General features: G+C 38.4%; 1 protein-coding gene across 2 annotated transcripts in view; it reads right to left on the bottom strand.

Annotated features, from left to right (window-relative positions):
- The window catches only part of NCAM2 (neural cell adhesion molecule 2), a 561,732-nt gene that overhangs the window by 24,862 nt on the left and 509,543 nt on the right, over window positions 1-27,327 (bottom strand). Inside the window, exon 16 of one of the 2 annotated variants that reach the window (XM_050957634.1) lies at window positions 25,489-25,772. The exons of the other annotated variant lie outside the window; for it this stretch is intronic. Coding sequence (XP_050813591.1) covers window positions 25,657-25,772 — 116 coding nt within the window. The 3' untranslated portion in view covers window positions 25,489-25,656. Of the gene's footprint in view, window positions 1-25,488; window positions 25,773-27,327 lie in introns of those variants that run through there. 2 annotated transcript variants of the gene reach the window in all.

Raw genomic sequence — 27,327 nt, 5'->3', positions numbered from 1 at the left:
ATAGAATGTACTGAGGTTCTAGAGAAATGTCTCTAAATACCTACAGAATTTAATATTAAAAGAGATCATTTCTATACAGTTTTGAACCATCTTATAGTATTTTGTTGAGCAGAAATTGTGCCCTATAAAAAACAAACATCCACCCACCCACCTCTGGAAAGAGTCTCATTTTATAGGTCTTTTTCATAAGGAGCTAAAACTCCCACACAACTTTATTTTTAAATCTCAACCAAGTATCATTATTCTGTCAACAGAGGATAATGTGTGTCAAACTCTCAGCCAGCAAGAAAAGCAGGCACCTAGTGATTGAGGAGGCTGCATAATTAATTCTTCCTGATCACAAAAACCCAGCCATCTGAGGGAAATGCCTATTACAGCAGCACTGGTGTCTTGCACAAGAAGATTCTGGCAATTGTTTATGATTCAGGATTAGCTGAGACATCTTCTGAGTCGTTAATATTTGACTGATGTATATTTGTCTCCCTTTTATGTTAGAGAAGTTTCCCTTTCATTTTCAGCTGCCTCTCCCCTCCCTCGATTTGAATGTTTGTAAGTAAATTATGCAGATACAAAGGATCTGAATGCAGGGGAATGAAAAATACTGTACATTAATCAATGTATCACTGAAGTCTCATCTGATATCAAGTTTTCAGAAAAAGATCCATGCTGAAATAAGGTCTTTTTTTTTTTATGACTATGTCCTTAATCTCCTGGAAGGAGCTTCTTCCTTCTCATGTACCTACAGAACAGCACAGAAGAATCAATAACTAATGTAGTTGACCATTGGCAGGGATGGGGAACATGTTACATGCCTAACTGCAGTACATGGTTCCAAGAGCAGTGATTTGGTGTGAGGCGTTGGTTGGAAGATATGGCCAAGATTCAATCATCTACATGTATGGTTGTTAGGACGAGGCACACATTGCTTAGTTTTGGAGGGACAGTAAGATGTACCCACAACATGGCACCTACTGGAGCCATCACTGCTCCATTAGCAAGATGGCTCAGGGACAACCTACATGGCCAGTAGCAGTCTGTGCCCCCACTGCTTTATTCTTACTGTGAGCTCGTACAACACCCTGCACAATGAGGCTCAGACCTCAGCTGGGGCCCACAGGTGCTACCACAATATTACTGCTACTACTAACAAGAATATTTCTATCCCACTCAGTATTTCCTATTTCAGAACTGAAATAATTAATCCACATAGCATACTATAGGTGTATTAGCACAAGAGAAGTTTACTATACTTGGGCTTTATAGCTTCGACTATAAGCACACATATAGCTTTCTGAGATCTGAAAGTAATTAGTTCTTTCCTCTGGTTGCCTGATGCACATAAAACATAACTAAATGCTTAAAACCTTTCTGACTTTATCTTAGATAACATGACTCCAGTATTTGCAGAACTCCTTTTATTATCCTATACTACAGAGGGATCACTGCAAATATTGAGGTCATGTTATTTAGTCATTGAAAGCAAGTGCACTGTTTTGCCAAATTAAATTTAAAAAGTAGATATGACTAACTAATGTAATGTTGGATTTAAATCAGAATTTCATACATTAATCCTGTCTTTCTATTATTTTTGTTCCTTTGCTCTGACACATATATGGGCTCTTTTCTGTTTGTTTTGCTTGCTGTGCTGCTTTATCCTGCTGAGAAAATAAACAATCACTTTGTACATTTTAGAGTCTTGAAGCAAAGCCTTATTTTAGTAACTTTTCAATTTCATGTCAGTTCAGGCTAGTCATTCTGAGCTTTACATACTATTCATCAACAAGACTGAAAAACAAGAGAGTGTTGGTACAACATGCTATCCCAAACATTCTTCACTACATACATGACTGGAAGAAATCATGTACTGAAACAAGAAAAAATCATGTTTTAAAATCTATGGAAAAAATGCTCCCTTTTTCTCCTTCTTCTTCACTATTTCCGTATACTCATACTTTATTTGGGCTTGATAATCCATTTTTTACTTAAGAAAAACTCCCAGGAAAGTCAGTGAGAACTTAGGATGTGAAAGACATTCAGGATCAAGCCCTCAGAATGCATCAATGAAGGCCCTATGTCTCTGGAGCAGATACTCTCATTATGGGTAAAATTCATTCAACATATTATTTATTGTGATTGTTAAACTTCCTTGCACAAACATCATTTGGATAGGCAGCATTAACTGTAGCAGGGCTGTGATTCTGGGAAGCCCAGTACTGGCCTGTGCAAGGGAAGTGGAGGCTCCTTACTCTCACCCCCTTTGAGTTGCTATAGAGGGGCTAGTCACTCCTGCCTTTCTGAAGCTGTGAAAAGTAGATGCCAAATCACTTGAAATGAAAATGTGAAAAAGTCCATTAAATACTTCAAAATTTGTCACCATTTTGTATAGCACTAATGTATCTCAGAATGCATCACTGCAGTTCTCTGAACTACTGTACTTTGTGATAGAAAAGACCAAAATGTGTACGTGTTCATCATTTCATCATGAACTCTGTCTCCAATAGCAATTCTGGAAATACATCAGCCCTACTAGGAACATAGACTTGGACTGTGCTCCTGAGAGACCAAAGAGAACTTTCCAGACATGGATCTCCCTCAACCCATGCAAACACAGGCTGAACTTCACAGCCCCAACCAATTCTGGAACCCAAGAAGGCTCTGGGGACTGTTCGGGGCAGTGGGGGGTGCTGAAAGATCTGTTCAGTTGAAGGAGAAGTGATAGACCAGATCTGGGAGAAGGGATTCACATTCATTGTCCCCCTGCAGCTCATGAAACTTAGAGATAATACACGCAGTGGCTGCATTATCTTTCTGTTTAATCCCTATGGTCCCAGAGCAGCCACAGCCAAAGAGAGTATCTAGTAGTGATGCTCCAATGGGAACCAAGAGCGAGGGGTGCTGCGACTTCCTCTGTGATGGCTTCTGGATTCCAGCAGGATCCCCCAAGCTTAGGAGGCCTTGTAGTCTGGTCTATGGGAACTGGGCAAGCCCAGTCCCTTCCCCTCAATGAAACAATGAGGGGAAATCTTCATGAAATAATCCTCAAAAGTCATCCTCTCAAGTCTCCGCCAAATGATTTACTGCAGAAGACAATGATGTGGCCCATAAAATGTAGCATACGCATTCAGATCTAACTTCCATCTAGCCAAATATCCTGACTCTGACAGTTGTCAGCACCAGATGCCTCAGAGAAAGGAAAATGAAACTCTGTAGGGAATAATTATGTTGTAACCTGTCTGCAGAATTTTCCTTTTCTGACCCATTTGTTAGTGTTCAGCTGATATCTTTAGGTATAAGGTTTGTTTTTTTTATAATCTAAAGTGCCTGTGGAGGTTAGCCTTCCACATATAAATCTCTAATACTTTTGTGAATCCATTAAGATCTTGGTCCCAATGTTTCAACCTTGGCTGCTAGCTGCTCAATATATAAGAACCTAACTTTAGTTTGAAAAAATCTGGATTCAGCATTATCATGTAGCAATGAGTTCCATGGGTTAATTATGAATTGTATATGCTGTATTTCCATTCATTAGTTCAAAATTTGCTCCATATAGTAAATCTTTCTTGTTTTGTTTCCTCCTTGCCATTCCTTAGGTTCTCTTTGTTTTGAGTCTTTCCTTTCCTTCCCTCACTTCTGACCCTTACTTTTCTGACTGCCTCCCACTTTCTCTCCCATTCATTCTATCTGAACTTTTCTTCCTCTTACAACAGCAACTATGTGATCCCTCTTCTGTCCTTGGTTTTCCTGATATCTGTGTCTTTTCTGCCCTTTTTATTCCTTCATGCAGACTTACTTTTATACTGGCATGTGAGGGTCTAATCCTTGCCCCAGTAGACAATTTTCCTCATTTTGCTTCAGCACACCTGTCTCCCCGGCTTACCCTGAGGTTAGTGGCACCAACTCCACCAAAGTCTGAGGCTGGACTTGATGGTTGTGATGCCATAGGTTTTTCATTATTGATTTTCTAATACTGATGGACCCATTATCCTATCCTGTCATTCCTTATTATGGACATTTGCAATAATTTAATGTTTATTCCTAAAAGTGCATGTTTTTGCTGCTTATTTTTTTTCTGTTTCTGAAATATAGTTTGAGGATTTGATTTTTCAAAAGTGACCTGCACTAGTTTAACTCTGCTCCCATTGAAGTCAGTGGGGCTCAGCGTTAGCCTAACTCAGCTTCCATTGAAGTCAACGGGACACTTTTCAAAATGTTCCATAATGTATCACATGGACTTAAAGTGCTAGCTGCCTTCTGTGATGCACTAGAATAGTAATATATTTTTACATTCTTTTCGTGCATGGCTTCCCTAGTATATTGCACACTTAATACACATCGTATTAATTTTATGTTAATTTTAGTGAATTGAGTCAGAACATATTCCTTGAAAGGTTTATTATATACCCATCTTTAGTAATCGAATCATAACTATACCTTTTAAAACACTGATCTAAAAAAAATCTATATTTGCCATGCGTTTTGTCATTTTTCAAACCAATGCTGCTTTTAGTATAACATGCTTTCAATTGCACAGAATGTGGCATAAAGAATACGATATACATTAACGTCATGATAATGAAAGGAACTGCCAACTTCAAAAAAGCACCATGTGCATCCACTTCTTCAAATAAGTACTTATTAGAAGACAAAAATTCATGAAACTTCCAGGATTTTAACAATAAAAGTGGTGCAAGTTCTTAAAATAAATGGTGGAAAGTTTTTGGAAATCTCCAAACTCTTCAATACTTAATTGTATTTTCAATATCTAGTAATACTTTTGTTTAGCATCAGAGTAAAGAATTTTAAATAAAGTATGTGGGAGGGAAACAGAGGAATTTGGCAATTAATTCAGAATCTCCTAAGTGGGGAGAAATGAGTGGAAATACATAATTTTGTAGACTCAAACTGAGTATTTACTGATTCCAAAACTTGTGCTTTATCCACCCCTGTAAGTAGTTACTACAGGTATTCTGAAGGCTGCTTTCGCTTGAATATGCACACACAGCTGTACAAGCACAACTCATATACTGTCCTCTACATCCAGAACATAGACTCTACTGCCTGTCTACAAGGGAGACAGCATTCTTACATGCAAAACTTGTGTATTCAAATAGCTTTTCTGTGTGTAAATTCTATTGCTTGCATGTCCATGCATCACCCATGTATCATGCCTTCTGTAATAGAGCACAAAAAGTACACATGCAGGTATTTATGTGCAAAAATTATACATACATAAATGATACTTGAAACGCGCCCCCGTAGGAAAAGCTACCATTGCACTAACACGCATTTTAATATTTTTTGCTCAGTTGCAGATTAAAAAATATTGCAGCTGATTCTCCATTGCCCTGAACCTTGCAGTTATTTATACCAGTGCAATGGCATTAAAGCCTACCATTCCGCTGTAGCATTTTATACCCATTTTGAACTGTGTAAATGACTGCACTAGATGTAGGGCAGTAGAGAGTCAGAAACATTGTGTTATGCCTAGAATCCACTAATTCCTTCAAAATACCACCCCCCATGATAATAATAATAAATAATAATAATAATAATAATAATAATAATTGAAGAGTCAGGAAGCTAAAGGAACTGATAACTATGTGGGAGAGATATCTTCTGAAAATACTACCAAAGAAAGTGGCAGGTGGAAGGAATTACAGTTTGTTGTCTCTTTCACACTGCCATGATGCCAAATGGTGGCATCTCCACATCTAATATCCTTAAAAACCATATCTAAAGTCACATTATATATTGTTATTGCATCTATAAAGGCTCTGGGACTTTGCTTTGATTTAATGGCTTAGAAGTCTTATTTAGTTCATTAAAAACTCTTGCTTTTGATCTTTTGATTAAAAAATAGTATCTTTTGACAGGCATTCAAATAGCTATTATGCAGTATTGCATTATTTCAAACACACAAGGATAATGCTGAAAATAATCCTTTTCTAGACTGTAAAACTGGAAAATAGTATCAGACCTTATAAGATTCATGAGTTAGGATTTAGCAGTTTAGGGCTAGACAGTGCAACTCTTACTCATGTTGGTGAGTAACTACTGAGTAGTACAATGGAATTCAGTTGGTACTATCTGTGTGATATAGTGTTCAGTAGAGTGAGGAAGCCTTACAGAACATAATCTTTTACATTCGATTATTATAAATTATTATTACCTTTTTTAAGAATTGGTTACATATTCCACTTATTCCTCCTCGCTAGGGGCCTGCTCCTGCCCTCATTGCAGTCAATAACAAATCTTCAGTTATGTAGGATTGGGGACTAGATTCTTAAATACCTTATATTTCCATTAAAGAATAAAGCAACTACTGTCTAGCTATCTAGTCTCTGAGCCACTACACTTCACTATCATTCCTTACCAATGTAAAATGGATTTTCTTATGTCTTCTATGTCCAATACTGATAGAGACAGAAGTATACAGTGTGTACAGAAGTGCAAAAGTATTCTAATGATGGGCCAAGGAGGAAATAACATTCTCCAGGTCCAGTCTGTCAAATAAGAAAATGGTTTTGATTCTTCAGTTTCTTCTATTGGCCTTTCAAGCGCAAAATACTTCTTTTTTCTGGTCAAATTCTGTGTTGTTGATGGAAAAGTATATATGATTTTGTCAATGCTGTGACATTTTGACATGCAAATCAAAAGAAAATAATGACGTGGCTGCGTTTAATTTGAATGGCTCAAATAGTGAGATTATTTCTTACTCAATACTTCATGAATATGAATAGTTTGGAATCTGACAAGCCAGTAATTGGACATTTATCATAATTTACTCTTTCCTTTCACAGTCATACAGTTTTGTTATGTATAACTTTCATGAGCAAATCTAGAAAGACAAGGTGGATGAGGTAATATCTTTTTTTGGATCAACTTCTGTTGGTGAGAAGCTTACCCAGACATTTTCTTCAGGTTTGGGACACATAGTCAGTGGCACAGCTAAATAAAGATTGTTTAGCGTAAGTAGTCAACACATATTCTATGGGCCCATTCATGATGCAGTGGCCCATTAACACCACTGTAGTTATAGGACAAAGAAGGAGGTTAGTGGGTTACAGATTACTTTAATAAGCCATAAAACCGGTGTCTTTATTAAGACCATGGTTTTTAGTGTAGAAAAAATTTATGAGTTTAAGCTCCCAGGCTCATCTCTTGAAAGTGTTGAGTGGGTTTCCTTTGAAGATAAGGATTGATAGGTCAGATATGGAGTGATTGGTTTGTGAAAAGTGTTCATCCGCAAGTGATATTGTATTTTTTTTCTTTTATCATTTTCCTGTGTGAGTTCATGCAAATCTGTCATTTTACTACAGCACACCTCTTATTTACTAGTCATCCATTATAGGCTAGCACAAGAGGCATTCATGTCCTTGCTGTCTTTTTGGGGCAGTTGTCACCTAAAATGTTGATCGTGACTTCAGCTTGACAAAATTATATTGTGTATTTTTATCTTATTTCTTCTTTGCTAAATGTTTCTATTTTGTAAAATTTATCAATAATTAATTATTGCTGCATTATTTTTGGATAGTCACATAAAAAGTAAACTATAACATTCAATATTTGAGCATAGTGCTGAGAATCAAGACCATCTGAGCACTTGCAAAGTTGTAATTGTTTTGTAAAATAGAACTAAGGAGAGAAAATAAAAAAAATAGTTACATGGACACCTTATAACAGGGGTCGGCAACCTTTCAGAAGAGGTGTGCCGAGTCTTCATTTATTCACTCTAATTTAAGGTTTCGCATGCCAGTAATATATTTTAACGTTCTTAGACGGTCTCTTTCTATAAGTCTGTAATATATAACTAAACTGTCGTTGTAGGTAAAGTAAATAAGATTTTTAAAATGTTTAAGAAGCTTCATTTAAAATTAAACAAAATGCAGAGCCCCCCGGAGCGGTGGCTGTGAGTGCCACTGAAAATCAGCTCGCGTGCTGCCTTCGGCACCCGTGCCATAGGTTGCCTACCCCTGCCTTATAATGAAAGAGAAAAGCAGAAAATGCCAGAGGTGTATGTAATGGACATAACTTTGATGAATATGATACAATTCAAATTAAAAAAACAAATTAAATGGCCTGTACTTCATTTAAGCAAAGTAATTAGTCACTGGTTCAAATATTAAAAAGACTCATCTTTGAAATTTAAGTACTTTCACAGTTGTACATAATAAAATATTTCTCAATTGATAAGCAGCTAAAAGGCATATTTATGGTTTTACAAAATAGTTTCATATCTGTTATCAGTGTATCCATAGTCGTTGTAAGAACTTCTTTCTTGTCACATTTTTTGCTGGGTAAATATTTTCCTACATTGAAAATGTAGGTAAGATCTCTGATAACGAGAAGAGTTCCCTTGGCCCATACTTAGACTTGATAAGGGGAAAGCTGATGGCTAAACTGATCATCACAAGACTTTAAGTGAATGTGTTTATGGGCAGGAACCCAAGTTCTCAGCAGTAGTGTGAGAACTCTTTTTTAGGACCAATCACTTCTTTCACTGAGAAAACATGATGGAGGAATTTAAATGAGGCTATACCATCCACCATTAGTTTGCCTGGCATAGGTGTGTTGCATAGGCACAGGGGTCTGTATTTAGCAATGTAACCACAGGGCCGGGTAAGTGTCCAACAGTTCATAGGTCTACCATCGGATCTAATGAAAATTGCATTAAAAATTGTAGCCGCTAGTCTTTAAGCCATAGCCTTTGTTGCAAGCATTTTTTTATGAGCATGTGTCAGGGTGAAGGGAAAAGTTAGTGACAATCCACAATGTTGTTCTCAATTTGTTTCCTGACAGAAACAGATCTGGATTCTAACAAAGACATACTGAATGTTAGTGGAGTTTGTTTGATTTTCTTTTTTTGAAATCATCTATAACTGTCTCCTAGAACACATAGGTGAAAGGCAGCATAGTAGAGTATGACTGTGATGGGATCCATGTCTCTCATGAGCGCCTGCTGTCCAGTATTTGCGTGCCTGCTCTTTTTTCAGCTTTGCGCTGTTGGCTGTGCCTCCTGCTAGCTATCGCCCTCATCAAGTGGATCTTTGGTAACAATCCGTATGTGAACAAAATAAACCCCTTCCAGGGTAGAAGTCCAAAGGGGCCTTGTCATAAACAGATAGCTAAGGGTTAATGTCTCTTTCACCTGAAGCACCTGACCAGAGGACCAATCAGGAAACCGGATTTTTTCAACTTTGGGTGGAGGGAATTTTGTGTCTAAGGTCTTTGTCTGTCTGCCTGCTTTCTCTGAGCTTTGGAGAAGTAGTTCTGCTTTCTAATCTTCTGTTTCTAGGTGTAAGGACAAAGAGATCAGATAGTAAGTTATATGGTTTCTTTTCTTTGGTATTTGCATGAATATAAGTGCTGGAGTGCTTTGATTTGTATTCTTTTTGAATAAGGCTGTTTATTCAATATTCTTTTAAGCAATTGACCCTGTATTGTGTCACCTTAATACAGAGAGACCATTTGTATGTATTTTTCTTTCTTTTTATATAAAGCTTTCTTTTAAGACCTGTTGGAGTTTTTCTTTACTTCAGGGAAATTGAGTCTGTACTCACCAGGGAATTGGTGGGAGGAAGAAATCAGGGGGAGATCTGTGTGTGTTGAATTTGCTAGCCTGATTTTGCATTCCCTCTGGGTGAAGAGGAAAGTACTTTTTGTTTCCAGGACTGGGAACGGAGAGGGGGAGTCACTCTGTTTGGATTCACAGAGCTGGTGTCTGTGTATCTCTCCAGGAGCACCTGGAGGGGGGAAGGGAAAAAGGATTATTTCCCTTTGTTGTGAGACTCAAGGGATTTGGGTCTTGGGGTCCCCAGGGAAGGTTTTTCAGGGGGACCAGAGTGCCCCAAAACACTCTAATTTTTTGGGTGGTGGCAGCAAGTACCAGGTCCAAGCTGGTAACTAAGCTTGGAGGTTTTCATGCTAACCCCCATATTTTGGACGCTAAGGTCCAAATCTGGGACTAAGGTTATGATAGGCCTATCTCAGTCCTTCAGTTGGTCTCTTCCTGCATCCCTCCCTAGGCTTATTCCTCAGCCCCTTCTGGGCTAGCACTCAAATGGTTTCTGCTCTGGAATGGAGCAGTGTCCCCAGCCTTCCTCCCTGGAGACTCTTTGCCTCCTGGCAAGCCTCATCTGACCCTCACTCTCCAGCTGAAGTTCGAGACTTGAAGTTCAGTTCTCTACTCTTCCAGGAAATATCAAAGTCCCACAAAACCTGACCCACTGCCAGGTCATCCATGGACCATTCCCTTGATCAGGGCTTAAGCCACTTCCCTAGTGGCTGGTGGGAAGAACCTGGACCAGCCCACAACTCTAGGTCCCAACCCAGGGACTCTACGAATATCAGCCACATGCTGCATCCCTTTTTACTCTGTTACTGCTCCTGCTGTTCCCTGGGCCACTTCCCTGCAACCCCAGAACCTTCACCCTCACCCTTACCCCAGGGGTGAAGTCCGGCTTACTCCTTCAGCCAGCCAGGAGTACCTTCCTTACTCTCCTAGTCCTTGCCAGCAAATGAATCTAGTCTGTCCAGCAGCTCCTTTCATGTGAGCCTACAGGACTCTGATTGGCTGCTCCCTGCTGCCTCTTCTCCAATTGGCTGCTTTCTCACAACCCCTCTAGGCAGACTGGAGGGCCCACCTCTACTGCTCTTTCCTGGGCAGGGTGTGGTAGGACGATAGACCTCCAGCAGGGGGCCTCTGAGCCTAGTACACCCTGTCACAATGACCAATTATGCCCTGTGTTGCTTGGTATGTTCAGCAACACTCTGATTCTGACAGTCTTTGTGAAATAAGAGGACCATATAACTTCTCCTGCTGTAGATATATTGAGAATGTTAACCCAAACTTTTTCCTTGTCATTAAATGACAGAAAGTCAAATGTCTACCATCTTAGATAAACCCAGTAATAAATTAGCTTATTGCTAGATATGGCCATAAGCCAGCTAACACTGAAGTCAGTTGCATAACTCCTATTGACTTCAATACAACAGGTTCAGATATAGGAAGTATGTGTTGTAAATAATAGACAATGTGGGTGAAAGTGGTTGATATTTTCAATTTCAGTTTTAGAGCTGATACAGTTTCTGAGCTGTGAGCATCAGAAATTATGCTTATCAAGAATGCTAAGAGAGGCCTTCCTTTGAATTATATATGCCGTAATTAGCTCTTGTAGAAAAGCAGTCTTTCCAAATGCATTTTTCCTCTAGTTTTTAGGCAAGGATTGTCTCTTAATGATCCTTTTAGCCAAATGAGTTATTTAGGGCTAATTCTCCTTTACAGTAAAGTACAATTACACCATTCTGGCAATGTAAAAGGATCTAAGAGTGGATGTGAATGCAATAGCCAGAATAGTATACAGGGAATTCAGAGTCCAGTTCAGGGTTGTCCAACTGATAGCTCTTGAGGATGACTGTGCTAACAAGAAAATATATATTGTATTGTTTATTGAAATGCATTTCTGGAGCCATGGCTTTTGATATTTAAAAAGAAGGCTTTGAATTATCACTGGCATCTGAAATCCCTCCTCTGCAGTTCCAGGAGCACTTCTGCTCTGACCTGGGAGTACTTCATGCTCCTCTGGGTCCTTCCTTTCTGCAGCTGCTCAGCAGCTCCCCCAGTGGTTATCTGCTGTGTCACAGGGGAGGAAGAAGTAAGGGTATACCCAAACCACAACGTAAGTCCAGGGGTCAAACTCAGGCTCAACCCTCTTCTGACTACACATAAACTGCGCTAAACCAGAGCTTGGTCTCAAGACATCACTGTGTTGGAGGGTCCAAATCTGAGTCAGGTCGAGCCTTACTGCTTTGCAGTATAGATGCAGTGCTACAGGACTTGTGATATGAGAGTCCACCAAAAGTATCTCACAACTGCAGACTGAATTTCTTTGTCCTCTGGAAAAGTCAAGTTGGGTGGACAGTCAAAGTTTCCCATACTGCGCCACAAAAAAAGGGCTACAGTGGCCACACATTGGAAGAGCACTAGGCAGTCTGGGCTATGGGGTGGTTAAATTTTGGTCTGAATATTGCAGTGTAGATGCCCTTTGTTTGTAGTGCTGTGTGGGAAAACTTGACTGTCCACCAAACTTAACTTTCTAGAGGACATAGAAATTTGGCCAGTGCAATTGTGAGATACTTTTGACAGATTTCCAGAGCACAAGTCCAGTAGAACTGGGGTTACACTCAAGCGTCAGGTTAACAAACCCAAGAAATGCTAACTTGTGTTCTTCTAACCCCGGGCTTTTGTTGTACTGTACACATACCCTTGATTGCCCAACTACTTGCTTCCCTGCTAGATTGTGAGTGCCATGGAAAGAGCCAAATAGACAATTGACTAGTTCTGCCTGAGCCTAGCAAAGAATGGCTCTCCTTTTGCACACAGCTATCTGGGGCAGCCCAGGAGAGGTGGAAAGGAGAAGAAACTGAAAACCCAACGACCAACTCTCTGATTATCTGCCCCAGAGCAGGTTGCTTCTAATTTATGCTATCTGACTATATACTAGCAGGAAAAGCCTGATCACCGCATCCTTCAGAGTGCTGATTGTGGCTCCTTGGCTTTCCTGAAATAATAATTTGGCTGAATATCATATAGCTGAAAAGGTTGACATCACTGGTCTAGCTGGATACTCAGCTCTGTATCTCCATTGTCATTACAGAACTTGAAAGACTTATTAGGGTTAGTGAGACACACATGTATGCATAACATTAATTATGTGTAAGGTAATGCTGTGTGTCTCTCCTTAAAATAAACACACACACACACACACACACACACACACACAAACACACAAACACACATGAGGAATTCATCATTTAAATTCTTTCTCAGAACATCCCCTATTTTAGGGGAGGAAAAGCCAAATTAAAAAACAACAACACTATATTGGGTAAAATTCACACCATCTATCCTGGGAAAACAACATTTTTTGACAACTGCATCTATATGCGTGCACAAACATTTACTGAGGAGAGAGGAGATAATCTGATGGGCAATATCATGCCATCAATCTTTAAACAGGCCTCTCCATTGACTTCAATCATACATTTGCTTAAGTAGCAATGCACAATACTGCCCCATCTAAAGATAATGCAAAATAAAGAAGTAGAAGTATTCTGAAAGTGTAGCTGAGCTGAGGTATTAATAAGTTTCTTCACAGTTTTTACTCTCTTTACCATTAGGAAGTGAAACCCATAACCTAGACAGTTTTTGAAATACAAGGTGGAATTGAAATTGGTCATTAAATATACTTCCGAATTTTTGATCTTTGTGATTTTCATTTCAGGGGTTAATTTACAAATGGGCATGGTACTGTAGCAACATTTATTAAGAGTAAAGATTTCTGGCTTGTCCCAATTGATTTCATAACTTGAAAAAGTAGGCAAAAGACTGGATGGCAGAAAATCACATTAAAGAAGGGTCTAGAAATAGAGACAGATCATCAGTGTTAAATGCTAACACAGAAACAGCATTTTCAAGCCCTGTATGTGTTCATGTCCCCTTGACTTCAATGGGAGTTTCAGTTATGCAGGGCCTGTAGGATCTGGCATTTAATATTAACATCTCTTCAGTGCAAATCCTTACACCAGTTAGTGCCGGATGAGGAACGAACATGAATTCAATCACTAACACAAAGACTTGAGTTTTAGGCCTGGATTCTCAGCTGCACCAGAACTTCACTCAGCACAAGAAGGGGCAAAAATGGCTCTAAGCTACCTACATGATCTCATCATCACTGGAGGCTGCCCTGAGTTACACCCAGCTGCAGCAAGGGCCATTCTTCAGCTGGGGATCTTTAGAACACACTTGGCTCTCAGAATACCTCCTTCTCCTTCCTACAGGCTTCCTCCACAGGGAAGCTAAAAGGAGATAGCCCAGAATTCTTCCATACTGTATCCAACTAGGGTAGTTTTTGTGTCATGAGTTCTCCCACTGACTCATTATATAGCCTTGGGTAAGTGACTTAACTTCTGTGCTTGGCTTCCTAATTTTAAATTGGGAACAATACCATTTACCTACCTATCTCATGGAAGTGTTGTAAGTATCAGCCAATGTTTGTGGAGGGCTTAGAAAAGGTATGGTTTCATATAAGTGTTGTATTACTATTAAGTGAATAAAAAGGAAAATGCCTTTGTCTTGCCAATTGTTGAACTCAAATCACGGTGTGTGCACTCCATGCAGTTTTGATTAGCAACATTGTACCAGCTTACAGTATTATCTAGAGAGAACACAGTCAGAAGGCCTGAAAGGTGAAGCTGACCTATGTTAATTAGTCACTATATTTGGACTGACAACATATTTACAGGGTTCAGTGGGATTTTCTGCCTGTTCACTAAAGTTGGGGTAAACACAAATATAGTAGTTGTGAGCTCATCAGCACAATTTAAATTCTAAATACTATTGCATAATTACTGTAAAACTAATCTATACAGTTTTTGTACTGTGTAACTATTTTGGCTACAGAGTGTGATTTTCTTTTTACACAAATAACTACATGGGTAGAACTCTTAATGTGAATGCAGTTATACCAGTATGAAGGTGCCTTCTACATATTTAGTTTGCTCCCCTTTCCATATGGCAATAAGGTATACTGTATAGAGCACTTTTATACTGTATAGTTAAAGTGGTACAACTTGCGTGAGTGTGTAGACAAGACCTAAGAGGAGATACAATTATTTCTGTTTCCAGGGCCACTAAAACCATCTCAAGGAAGAGACCAATAGTAGCTACATAATTGCTTTTCTAGTATAATATAGAATATAAGAATGGGGGAAATGGTAGATATGCACTTTAGTGATAAAATATTAGTGTTAACTGTTGAAACAAAAATGTTGTCCATGAAGTTCAGAATTCTAGTCAGCCAAATATGATATAAAGGAAATACAGGACAAGGACAAGCAGTTTCACCAGTAATAAAGAAAACACAGATACAGATTCTTTCATTCAATTTTCTTTATTACAAAAATGGAGACAGAAAGGTTACATAAAATAAAATGGACATTGAACAACAAATGGAAGACATGCATAAGGTTACATATATATATGGATATTATGTTTGTAATGATGCTGAGGGACGTTACATGTACACTATGCACACATTCTTCAGGGAAAAAGCTGAGATGGCAGGAAAAGCCAATGGAGCAGAATGTCAGTGAAACAAGAAAGGAATGAGGAAAAAAATTAAAAGTTAATGTTTCAGAAATTAATTATTAAAAACCAAGAAACTTTGTATTTAGAGTGTTTTTTAGAAAATAGAAATTCACAGAGATTGTAGCACTTAAATTATTTTTCATAGTATCAGAGTGAACACATAGTGTGTAACATTTTCAATGAAATAGTACTGAAAATACACAACTGATCTGGTTTGCTTAGCTTGTGTTACAATTCAGTTAATGTGCATCCTGATAAAAATGCCATGCTTAAAAAAACATAACTATCTTCCCATTTTACTGCACACTGGATTTGTAAAATAAATATTCTATACCATTCACTGTAACAGCATAAAATACAGTGTGCCCACAATGCCACATAATGATGCCAATTGTAGTTTTACTCAGGATAATGTATATATACTCTATAAAATAAAAGTGTATGAAAATGGGTGTAACTAAGAACAATTTTCAAATCCAGTGCCTGAAAAACTGTTACTTACCTGTAGGTAAGTCACTAAGGCCCTATTCCTGCAAACATTTACATATGTGCTGAATTTAAACATATGAGTTGTCTCATTGACTTCAATGAGACAACTCAGATGCTTAAAGATAAAAACATGCATAAGTGTTTGCAGGATTTGGGCCTGATAAAACTGCTCCTTGCCTACACACTTTTATTTAATGGTGTAAATTGTTTTTAGAAATATAGTATATGATAGATATTAGTTTATAATCTTTTGATGTTTACCAAGTAGAGTTCTAAAATAATTGTGCTATTCATGTGTTAATTTCTCAAACCTTAAAATGCCTGAACTTTCAGCTATTACATATAGCATATGAATAGTAAACTGGTATCCATCAAAAGAAGACTTGTTCATTTGCTAATTTATATAAAATGCTCAGGTTGAAATCAGAGGTGTATATATACTATTGTCTGCTAAACTCGTAACCTCTCAATTCAGATTCTGTCAGGATAATAATGCCATGCTCATCTCCTACAGATTAACATAATTACACTTAATTTAATAAAGTAATTTTATTCTTTATTTTATGGAAAGAAAACTCCCCCTCCCATAGAGATCTATGGAGGCACATCTACACCACTGGACAGTCTCATATATGGTATTAGATTTTCTACTAGTTTTCTATGGAGTGATATGATTGGAAGTCAAAAATAGTTGGACTATTGCTTAAAAAACAAAAACAGACTGTTTGGAAAATGCAGTGGTTAAATGGGTGGCTTTGGAGGGACATTTGGCCTTGCACCATTACAATGACTCCTGCAAAGATGAAATACACCTTTGTTCGTAATACCCAAGCATGAGATATATATTCTACGCAAATGAATTGTGTGTTCCAAGGAAATTTACTTATTTAGAATAGGTTTAGGGTTATGAAGAAATATTTGCCTTAATGGCCTATTTCTATTATCTAAATACAACTAATATTTATTATTAGATAATAGTTACAAAATATACAGGTTTTCTATGGGTAAATTCCTGGTCCCATCAAAGTCAAAAGCAAAATTTCCATTGACTCCAGTGGGGCCAGGATTTCACCAAATATGTAATTTAAAGTGTACATCTGGGGAATAACAGCACTGGCTGCATTAGATACTTCCATGGGGAAGGCAAGGCCCAGGCAATAATAGATTACATTATGTTGGCTCTTCTGAGATTTATTAGGAGCTGAAAGGAAGATGGGGTGCAAATGTGCAAGAAGGAAGCCCCGTCTTAACAGTTGACCATGGAGCCTCAGAAGATGTCTGACTGCTGTCAACAAGGTACATGCTGGAGTCAGGAAAAGGAAGCATGCAAGTTGAAATGGTAAACTGAGGAAAAACAGCTGATTTAGAACCAAAATGTAGATGTTAAACATCCTGGAGGGCGGAAGCACATTCTGAATGTGATTCTGAGAAGTACTTTCCTTCTGTGAATCATTGCGCAATGTATATCCAGTACAGAGGAAAAGCATGAGGAAACCCAGAGAGCAATCTCAATATTTTGATCACATTAAACACAACTTGCAGTCTCCTCATATTTACCCTTTCATGAAAATCTATTGTCAAACAGGTAATAAACCATTTAGTTCTCACATTTGTGTAGCTTCTTGAAAGAAAGCTGGAGATAATACTGTAGAGTCAGAGGTTAGCACAGGGACTGGCAACCTTTGGCATGCAGCCCATCAGGGAAATTCGCTGGTGGTCCAGGATGGTTTGTTTACCTGCAGCGTCCACAGGTTCGGCTGATCGCAGCTCTCACTGGGTGAGTTTCGCCGTTCCAGGCAAATGGGAGCTGCAGGAAGTGGCACGGGCTCCCATTGGCTTGGGACAGTGAACTGCGGCCAGTGGGAGCCACGACTGGCCAAACCTGTGGATGCTGCAGATAAACAAACCATCCTGCGGTTGCCAGTCCCTGGGTTAGCATATAAGGCTACATATGCTAAGCGTCCAATTCTGCGGATATTATATGTGCATTTCCTACTGTAGTGAATAGAACTGTTCTATGCATAATGACTACAGCATATCAAGGATTGGGAGAACATTCTGGTAGACACAATAAACCATGTTTAATAGCAATAAACAATGTCATGAGAATGCAGTCATGTATGTGCAGGCTTATTCATTGTTTTCCCTCTACTTTGCTTTGTACATTTGAAATATGTGGCAAGACTTCAACAAGGAAAACACATAGGCCCAGATTGTTGACCCTGCAGAAGCATAAAGCAGCCTTATATTGCCTTAATGGCAAGCTGGAGATTCCCCCACTGCCCCAGCAAATGCGGTGGGAGTGGCCATGGTGTGACCAGAGTGTACTCTGATGTTCTTCAGAAATCATAGCAGTCTCTAGGAGGTCATGGTAGATTCCACAAGACATAGCAGCACTGAGGCTGTTCTAACTACTTCCAAAGGCCAAACTGTCCCACAACAATCCAGAGGATTGAAGAATTTCAAAAAATTGCATATAGTCAGCTCCACCTATTGTGGTTCCTGTGCACGAGATTGGAGCCCATATCACATAAATCATTATAGTACAAGATTCCCTTTTGCTCTCTCATTCTTGTTTATTTAACAAGATTCTCCAGTGGAACCTCAGAGTTAGAAAAACCAGAGTTATGAACTGACCAGTCAACCACATACCTCATTTGGAATGAAGTATGCAGAAGGCAGCAGCAGAGACCAAAAAAGAAAAAAAAAGCAAATACCGTACAGTACTGTGTTAAACGTAAACTACTAAAAAAAAAGTTTTAAAAAACTATTTGACATGGTAAGGAAACTGATTCTGAGCTTGTTCAATTTAAATTAAGATGGTTAAAAGCAGCATATTTCTTCTGCAGTAACGTTTCAAAGCTGTATTAAGTCGATGTTCAGTTGTAAACTTTTGAAAGAACCATAATTTTTTGTTCAGAGTTATGAACATTTCAGTTATGAACAATAACTCTGAGGTTCTATTGCAGGGGTCAGCAACCTCTGGCATGCAGCTCGCCAGGGTAAGCACCCTGGCGGTCCAGGACAGTTTGTTTATCTGCCACATCGGCAGGTTCGGCCGATCGCGGTTCCCACTGGCCGCGGTTTGCCATCCCAGGCCAATTGGAGAGGTGGGAAGCTGCGGCCAGCACATCTCTTGCCCACACTTCTTCCCGCCTCCCCTATTCGCCTGGGATGGCAAACCGCAGCCAGTGGGAGCCACGATCGGTCGAACCTGCCAACGTGACAGATAAACAAACTGGCCCGGACTGCCAGGGTGCTTACCCTGGCAAGCCACGTTCCAGAGGTTGTCGATCCCTGTTCTATTGTATTAGTCCTCTCATTAGCTGGTTTTAGACTTAAAGTTGCATTTCAACACACTATGAACAATGACAGGAAGACATTGGGTGACAGGATCATGATTCTGGATTTGGCTCAGGAAATTATCATGCAGTTGAATTTGGTTATTTGCATACTATATATCTATTATGTTATTCCATTAGTTTAAATGTGGTAAATGTCATTCCTTGTTTTTACATAGAAAGTTTATATTTCCTGTGTTTGACTTCAATGTGGTCAGCGCTCTAAATCCATTATAGCTTTGAAATTGGACTTTACTTGGTGTTTGTTTATATTTATCTAGCAACAGAATTTGGGTATGTCTATTACATACAAAAATGTAAACATACAAAAATACAAATAAACACATTTTATTGCTAATGTACAAAATACAAGTAGCTTTTAGTGTATAGTATTATGCTGTTTTTATATCTCTTTTTAGCCCAGTGTTTTATATTCCAATATCCCTATTATAATAAATAAACCATTGTACACTGGCTTGTACTCCTATTATGTAAATCATTTGGCTGACAAATTATTTGTAATGTTTGTAACTTGTCGAAATTCAGGAAGCAAAAAAGATAGAAAGGAAACCTATTTGGGGAAGAATACAGTCCTAGACTTAAAATTTTTTAAATGGTGGCACGTCCAGAGTGAAGAATACTAAAATGATTGTTGCTTTGAGTTGCATCACAATATTGTGGAGAGGTTTTTTGTTTGTTTTTTTAAGTTCTCTTGGTCACTAACGAGGATTTCAGGCTCAAATTCATTGTAATTTAGGCCTTTAAAATTATGTTAAATGAAACAATATCTAGTTACATGACAACACTAGGAAAATGTTACATTTTCAATCATAAAAGCTAAAAGCCTTTTTAGAATTACTATATTTCAAGAATAGCTTTACTTACCTGACATTTAAGTCTTAATGACAGCAATGTATCAAATTAAATCTGTGCACATCTATATATCACTTAACTTTAGTTTGAGTTATAATCAGAAAGCTGGTAAGCACATATTTAGCAATTATTATTTCATCTGTAAGCACTTCCATTCTTTCTACTTCCCTGTTCCTTCTTGTGAGAAGGCATGATATTACAGCTTCCTGTACAATAATCCTACTTTACTAATGTTTTAAAGACAGGCATCTCAAACTATATTACAGACCAATACATACATCTCTATATTATCCCAGGAAACTGCTGTGTGACACAGTCTGAGTCATAGACCAAGAACATACTGGGCTTGATTCTCATCTTACTTGCACTAGCTGAAAGACAATGTAACCTCATTAGGCCAGATATTTGAGCCTACTCTGATGCTACAGAGCAGCTGTAACAACAGCTTAACTCACCCTTCTTTATCCTTGCTGCAGAAGGCATAACCAGGGGAAAAGGGGTGGGGTCAGATGTCCTTATGCCCCATGAATCCCCAGCTGTACTAGGCAGCTAGCTGTAAATTACCAGTAGCCCTGAGTTTTCTCTAATTTAACCTGGTGATTGGTCCAGTATCTTGTTGATCCCAGGGCCCTTTATTTCCAGAGTGGAAAATGTTTTCAGTGCTCACCCACCACTCAAATGGAGTACGCTACAAAACAAACCCACCCAAAACTCTCCTATCACAAAGGAACAAAACTGGGGATTTGGTTACCGGATGTGATGATTTGGTGCCCAGGAATGTTGGTGACTGAGGCGCTTGCCATGATTGCAGGCCCCTAAACCAGCCCTGGTCCCAGGATCAGGGGAAGAAGTACAAGTGACATAAAGCTTTCTCATTGTCTCCAGTCCCTATGGGAACTATGACATAAATATGCTCCCTTGGGGATAATGGAATCCAGCTTGCCTCCTAAGACACGGATTTAACTCCCATTAAGGTTTTACTGTTTTCCATGAAGCTTCAGTGGGTCTTTAAATAGCTTCGAGTTCATCAGATTGTGTGTGCCTGCTCATTATTTTTCATTTGTCATCCTAAATGTCTGTCTGCAATATCAGAATTATTTGTTGTGATAACAGAGGAGTACTTCTCATGGGGAACAAGGAGAAGGTAAACTGTTTAGAAACAAACATTTCGCTTTTGCACATATGTCCTTAGTAGGTTTTTGTTTTGTTTTTTAAGAGGGAGGAACAAAGAAAATATATGATATATTAACATTAAAAGAATGTTAAGGTTGTAAATCAAGCACTCAGATGTCAGGAACTGAAGAATTAAGGTTGCCGAGGCCTGTCCTTGTGTGCATGTACTATAGTAAGTTTTAATAATATGATCACATACTATTTTTTGAACAAGACCCTTGCCTCATTCAGTGCAGAGAATGGCTGGTGCTCACTAAATAAGCAGCTATTCAAAATTTTGTTTTCTCTTCCCTGTTAAATATGTGGCCCAAGAACTTATTTACTGCACACTATTTAAATTCTGCTCCGAGGACAGAATTATTAATTTCCTCATGGGCTATTTTATGGTGCTCATTAATATAATATCTGAGCGCCAATGTGAAGTATTTTTCCAAATTACATATAGGGAACAGAGGTAAAGACAGAGTAAGGCAGGTTGCTATTGTCTATGTAGACTGTCATTAAAGGGACACTTTTTTGCAAGTGTGTTTCACAACTGTTTGCTGAGAGAAGAGGAAAGTTGAAACTTGGGCATCTAGGGCTTCATCTGGGATAAGCATGTGTCATAACATTTCTTCCCAGATCTGGACCTTAGCGTCCAAAATATGGGTGTTAGCATGAAAACCTCCAAGCTTAGTTACCAGCTTGGACCTGGTACCGCTGCCACCAGCTAAGAATTATACAGTGCCTAGCTCACTGTGGTCTCCCCAAAACCTTCCCTGGGGGACCCCCAGACTCAGATGCCTTGAGTCTTACAACAAAGGGAAATAACCCCCTCCCCTTGTTTCCTTGTTACTTCCTGCCAGGCTCCCCTCCCCGGACAACCCTAGGAGATTCCCTGCTTCCAGTCCTGGAAACACAAGTACCGAGAGATCTAATCTCTCACCCTCACCCAAAGGGTATGCAAAGTCAGGCTTAGTAAATCTAACACAAAGAGATTTTCCCCTTGACTTCTTCCTTCTTCTTCCACCAATTCCCTGGTGAGCTGCAGACTCAATTCCCTAGAGTCCCCACTAAAGAAAAACTCCAACAGGTCTTAAAAAGAAAACTTTATATAAAACGAAAGAAAAAAAGACATTAAAAATAGGCTCTGTATCAGTTGACAATATACAGGGTCAATTGCTTAAAAGAAAAATGAATAAACAGCCTTATCCAAAAAGAATACAATTTAAAACATTCCAGCAACTACACACATGTAAATACAAACGAAAACAATATAAACCTATTGTCTTACTATCCTTGTACTTACAACTTGGAAATAGAAGATTAGAAAGCCAGGAGACAGAAAAATCACTCTCAGAGCCGAGAGGGTCAGACCCAAGACAAAGAAAAAAGAACTCACACCCAAAACTTCCCTCCACCCAGATTTGAAAAAGTCTTGTTTCCTGATTGGTCCTCTGGTCAGGTGTTTGGTTCCCTGTGTTAACCCTTTACAGGTAAAAGAACATTAACCCTTAGCTATCTGTTTATGACAGCATGCTCTAGTGGTCACAGATCTCTCTGCCCTTTTTCCCCACCAAACCTGATCCCTTCTGCCTGGTGCCCTCCTGCCTGTCTCTCCAATTCCTAGCTCTTCATCTAAGTCTTCTCCATGTCATTTTCCTTTCCCAGTCCTAATCACTTTCCGCAGGCAATTCCAGGCTTCCTATCTGAGTCACAGTTTTCCCTCCAATGTGGTTCCCAGGCCCAGTCTCCCTCAACTGGGTCCTCAGCCAAGAACTCTCTAGGCACCTTGCATAATAAATCCTATTATCCCACTCACCCAGGATCCTTATCAATCTTAGTGTCCACTCACATCCTATTAGGTCTTCCAGCACCCTGGTGCCCGTTATCCTCTGCTGCCAGTCCCATTTTCCATGCCCAGCCAGTCCCAGTCCCCCATCCTCTCCTAGTTTTCATTCCCAGTGCCCTCCTCCCCACCAGCTCGCAGCCCCATTCTCCTTGTTGCAATCTACTTCCTCTGACACTGCTAATGCAGCTTTTGCTCTCTGCCTTCTAGTCAGTTTGCTTCCTCTTACGCAGGGGGAGCACTGAGAGCACAAGAGATAAAATCTTCCTCCTCTTAAAGAGGCCACTGGCAGCAGGAAATAGTATTTGCTTGGAAACTCCAATTCAGACCCTGTGTCCTTGGGCTGAAGTATGATCAGCAGAAACAGACTCTGAAAATTTAGCTGCCAAACTCAACAAATCTCTACTGAACATGTGTGGACTGAGATTTTCAGATGTTTATAACTAGACCAAATTTGGGCATTTCTTCATGGGGACAGCAAAAGCCACATTCCTGATACAAAGGCAACATGTCTACACATTTCCAGTATTTGCCCCAAAGCAAGGAGGCACTAGAATTTCTTAACAAAAAGTTTGTACAATATATTTTTTAGCATGGGAAAAACAATACATTTTCCCAAATCTTGTTTTCAGAATGGCTGAAGAAAACCTGAAACTTTGCCCTCTAAAAAAGTCAGCCTGAGCCAGACACTCATTTAAAATTTTAGAACTGTTAGAATTTGGCAGTTATAAGCAACTGAAAATAGGTTCTTAGACTGGATTATGTTAGACAATCTTAACTACAATTGGTGATAACAACTCCACCTATAATCCAGATAAATATAATAGTTTCTATGAAAAATAATCTGCTTTTTCAGGATCAGATAAAACAGTTGTTTCTGGCTTTGCACTCCAACACAGTACAACACTTAAGTACATGTTTCGCTTAAGTTAGGGGGAATCTGAAGTGCCTTACTGAATTGCAGCCAAAATGCTGAATTACCATGAGTAGCTATATTGACAAGAAAGTCTGATTCTCCACTCTTTCACACAAATTTTATGCTAGTGTAGCTTAATTCAAATTAATGGAATTACAATGATATAAAAAGGATGCAATATAGTGTGGCGGGTGGGGTGGTGGAGGGGGGAAGCCAAGGGATGAAACCATGGCTCCACGTAAATCAGTAGGATTTTTGCCATTGACTTCAGTGAGGCCAGGATTTCACACAAAGTGATTTCTGGATCAGAGCTTAAGATTCCTCGTTGTACTAGATATTTCAGTTTATAGAGAGGGATGTCTTTCTATAAATGCATGTAAGTCAGTCCTGGGAGTTACACATATGCATTTTGGGAAAAGGATTACCTCTTGGATGAGAGATCAGCCATGCAAGATCATTTTCTAAAAGACCATATTTGATATGATATACAACAGTGGATTTACCAATTATCTTCTAAAGTGAAAGCTTTCAGGAATAATTTTAAACTGGTAAAAAAAGTCATTTACCGGTTTTTAAATATGTGAAAACATTCCTTTATATTGGTGAAGATGCTCAGTTTTTCTTTAGTAGATACACTGATTTTGGCCAATCTTTCTTCAAATATAAGGTACATTTTAAATCTTTTTTAAAAAATTAAAAAATACAGAATGAAAACAAAGGAAAACGTTTCAAAATATTGTATAAATTTGTTCAATAACTCGATATTGTGTCACAAGATCATACTGTACTGAAGAATTGCACAATTTCACAACAGTAATTTTACTTTTTGAAAAGAGTTCTTAACACAAAGCTCTAGTTTCTGCCTTACTCTGGAATTGCATTGCTTTCTAGGATTATTAGATATGTAATAGGATTATGAGTTCCACTTCTTTAGTTTCTGATACCATGATCAGATCCATATGGGTGAACCTTTACATCCATGTGGATCCTCAACATGAATGAATCTCTATGCACAAAGAAAGGTCTGCCGACATGGATCTGCCTGCATGATCTGGCCAACTTTTTTTAAGTATACCAACTGTGCAATAAACAGTTCATATAAGTCATAACTATGTTAACTGTTCTTTGTTAAAGTTCAAGATATAGAACTCTGAACTTGTCTTTCATGGCCGACACATGCTATAGAAATAAGGGTTGGAAATGGCAGCATTCTTTTTTCAAAAAGCAGGCACAGGGCCTGTAAGTGGTCATCACCTTGGGATATAATGGCGAAGGACCTATTATGTGGCTAGAGACATTTTGGTAGAGAGGAAAAAAGAAAGTAAAATAGATAAACTAGGGAAATTTACAAAGCTTAACTGAGATAAGGATGAATACTTTAAAACAATCCTATATTGTTAAAGCATAAAATTATTTAATATGCATAAAGTTTAGTATTAAATACAGCAAAAGTAGCTAATGAAGTGGAATATTTGATAAAACAAATCATATATAAACACATTTTAAAAGGAGCTACATGCAGAGGGGCAGATATGGGATCAAACAGGACAAACATAAGAACCCATTGCACCCACAATGACATATAAAAGTCTATGCACATGTTTCTTAGGTAAACAAACTATAACTGAGATAAAATCATGAACACAGAAGAACTGCCAATCATTGCCAGTTTGTGTTTGTTATGAGACATATGGTTTCCATGTTGATAAAAAAACCACTTGTGAGAATTTTTCTTGCACAGACTGATCAATTACTTCCATTATGATATTAATCGGAAATGTATACTTTAGAAGAGCTCCAGAAAGTCTAATTTTTATGCAGGTCTTCATTTATTTATCCCTTAAAATAATATTTCCAGGGAAAAGAAGAGAACATGCTGCTTGTCTTATTAATAATACCAAAACATGCACAACAGACTTATGGCTACAAAGAAAGAAAAACTAGCAGCATTTTGCTGCCATGATTGGCTTCCATTTTCACCTTTAGTGGCTTTGCAGCATCTATCTGCTTTGATGAAGATAGTTATAGAAAATGAGGAGTGTAAGAAAAAAATTTGAGAAAAAAGTGGAAAGGTTGTAAAATATGTGAGATAAAGTAAAAATTAAAAGAAAAAAGCAAGAGTGAGAAAGAAAAAGAGAAAAAAATTAATGCAATATTTACACAGTGTCAAAGACAGTCACTCTAAAACAATCTCTAACATTAAAAACAAACTATGTTGAAAATATAGACAAAAGTTGTACTTTTTGAAGTGAAAAATGAGTTCCTTTGAAGTTGCAGGAATGACAAAACTGGATACTAAAATGTTTAATCCACATAAGAAGTAGCATCTCTATGTAGCAACACATGTTTCCCCACAATGGCCCAATAATCTTTGTCAACATGACTCTGGAGTAAACACCTTCATGGGCATGAGGGATATTCACTCTCCTTGCTTCTGGACCTAATCCAGCATAATACTTATGGACATTCTTGGTTTTAAGCATAGGAGCAGTCTCATTAAGCAAGCTTGAGGACCCAATTCAACAAAACACTTAATCTATCGTCTCTATACTGAGCAAGAGCTTAGTGAACGTTGGGGGTGAAGGGGACTGAAACCTTTCACGTCAATATGACCCCTTTAATTCACTTCCACAAAAAGTCAAATAAGCTCATCTTTGTTTGGAAGAATGTGGAAAGAGAAAGGGTTATACATGCTCAAGTAAAGATGAATTTACCTGAGTACTTATGGTGCAGTGTTTGACAAACATCCTAAATCAGGAAACAGTCACCTGATTCAGGAAATCAAACACCCAGCATGAATTACAAACAGTGGATACTTGAAGTAATTGTGAAGAGCAACCCATAAGCTAAAATATTTTCACTTACATTAATTGTTGAACAATTGTGAAAAATGAACAAATTCATAAAAATGCAGTGTCTGTTCATGGCTCATTCATGCTCACAAAGCAAAACTAGGTTTGCTAAATAAATTGTTGTGCAAATTCACCCAGTTCTTATGTTCACACTGCCACAAGAGTGCCACTTTCCGTGAGTGGTCTTTGTAATATTGTTTACTTGGAATTTGAACAAGACTGTTGAACTCATTTCAAACAGGCCACTGAATTAATATCAGAGGCTATAGCCTTCTAGATGAGTGGGAAAATGTTCCATGTCCAATTATCCATCTTCTGAGACTGTTAGTCATCACAAATGCCACTTTCAATGACCATTTCAGTGTAATGTGTGAAGCATTATGTGTACAGCTCCCATTGGTATTTATGGCTGTGGCAGAGCTAATTTCAGTATATCATGTTGAATATTTACTTTTCTGGCATGTAATCTATACCCTCAATTATGTAACTTTGTCTGGTAATACAAAATGTTTATGTATTTGAATTTACACAACTGCACATTAAGATTTCTGAGAAAACATGATGAAACAGCAATTAATATAGGGTTATGGATATTGACCAAAATAAGAAAGGTAGGTGGATTTATCGAAAACAATTCAAATGAAGAAAATCTGGTCTAGAGACAGCAATATCACTGGAGACATTCAATTCAACTGACTTAAAAATGT

This window comes from Gopherus flavomarginatus, chromosome 1 (assembly GCF_025201925.1).
Source record: "Gopherus flavomarginatus isolate rGopFla2 chromosome 1, rGopFla2.mat.asm, whole genome shotgun sequence".
NCBI lineage: Eukaryota > Metazoa > Chordata > Testudines > Testudinidae > Gopherus > Gopherus flavomarginatus.
This window is presented reverse-complemented; position numbering and strand designations above follow the sequence as displayed.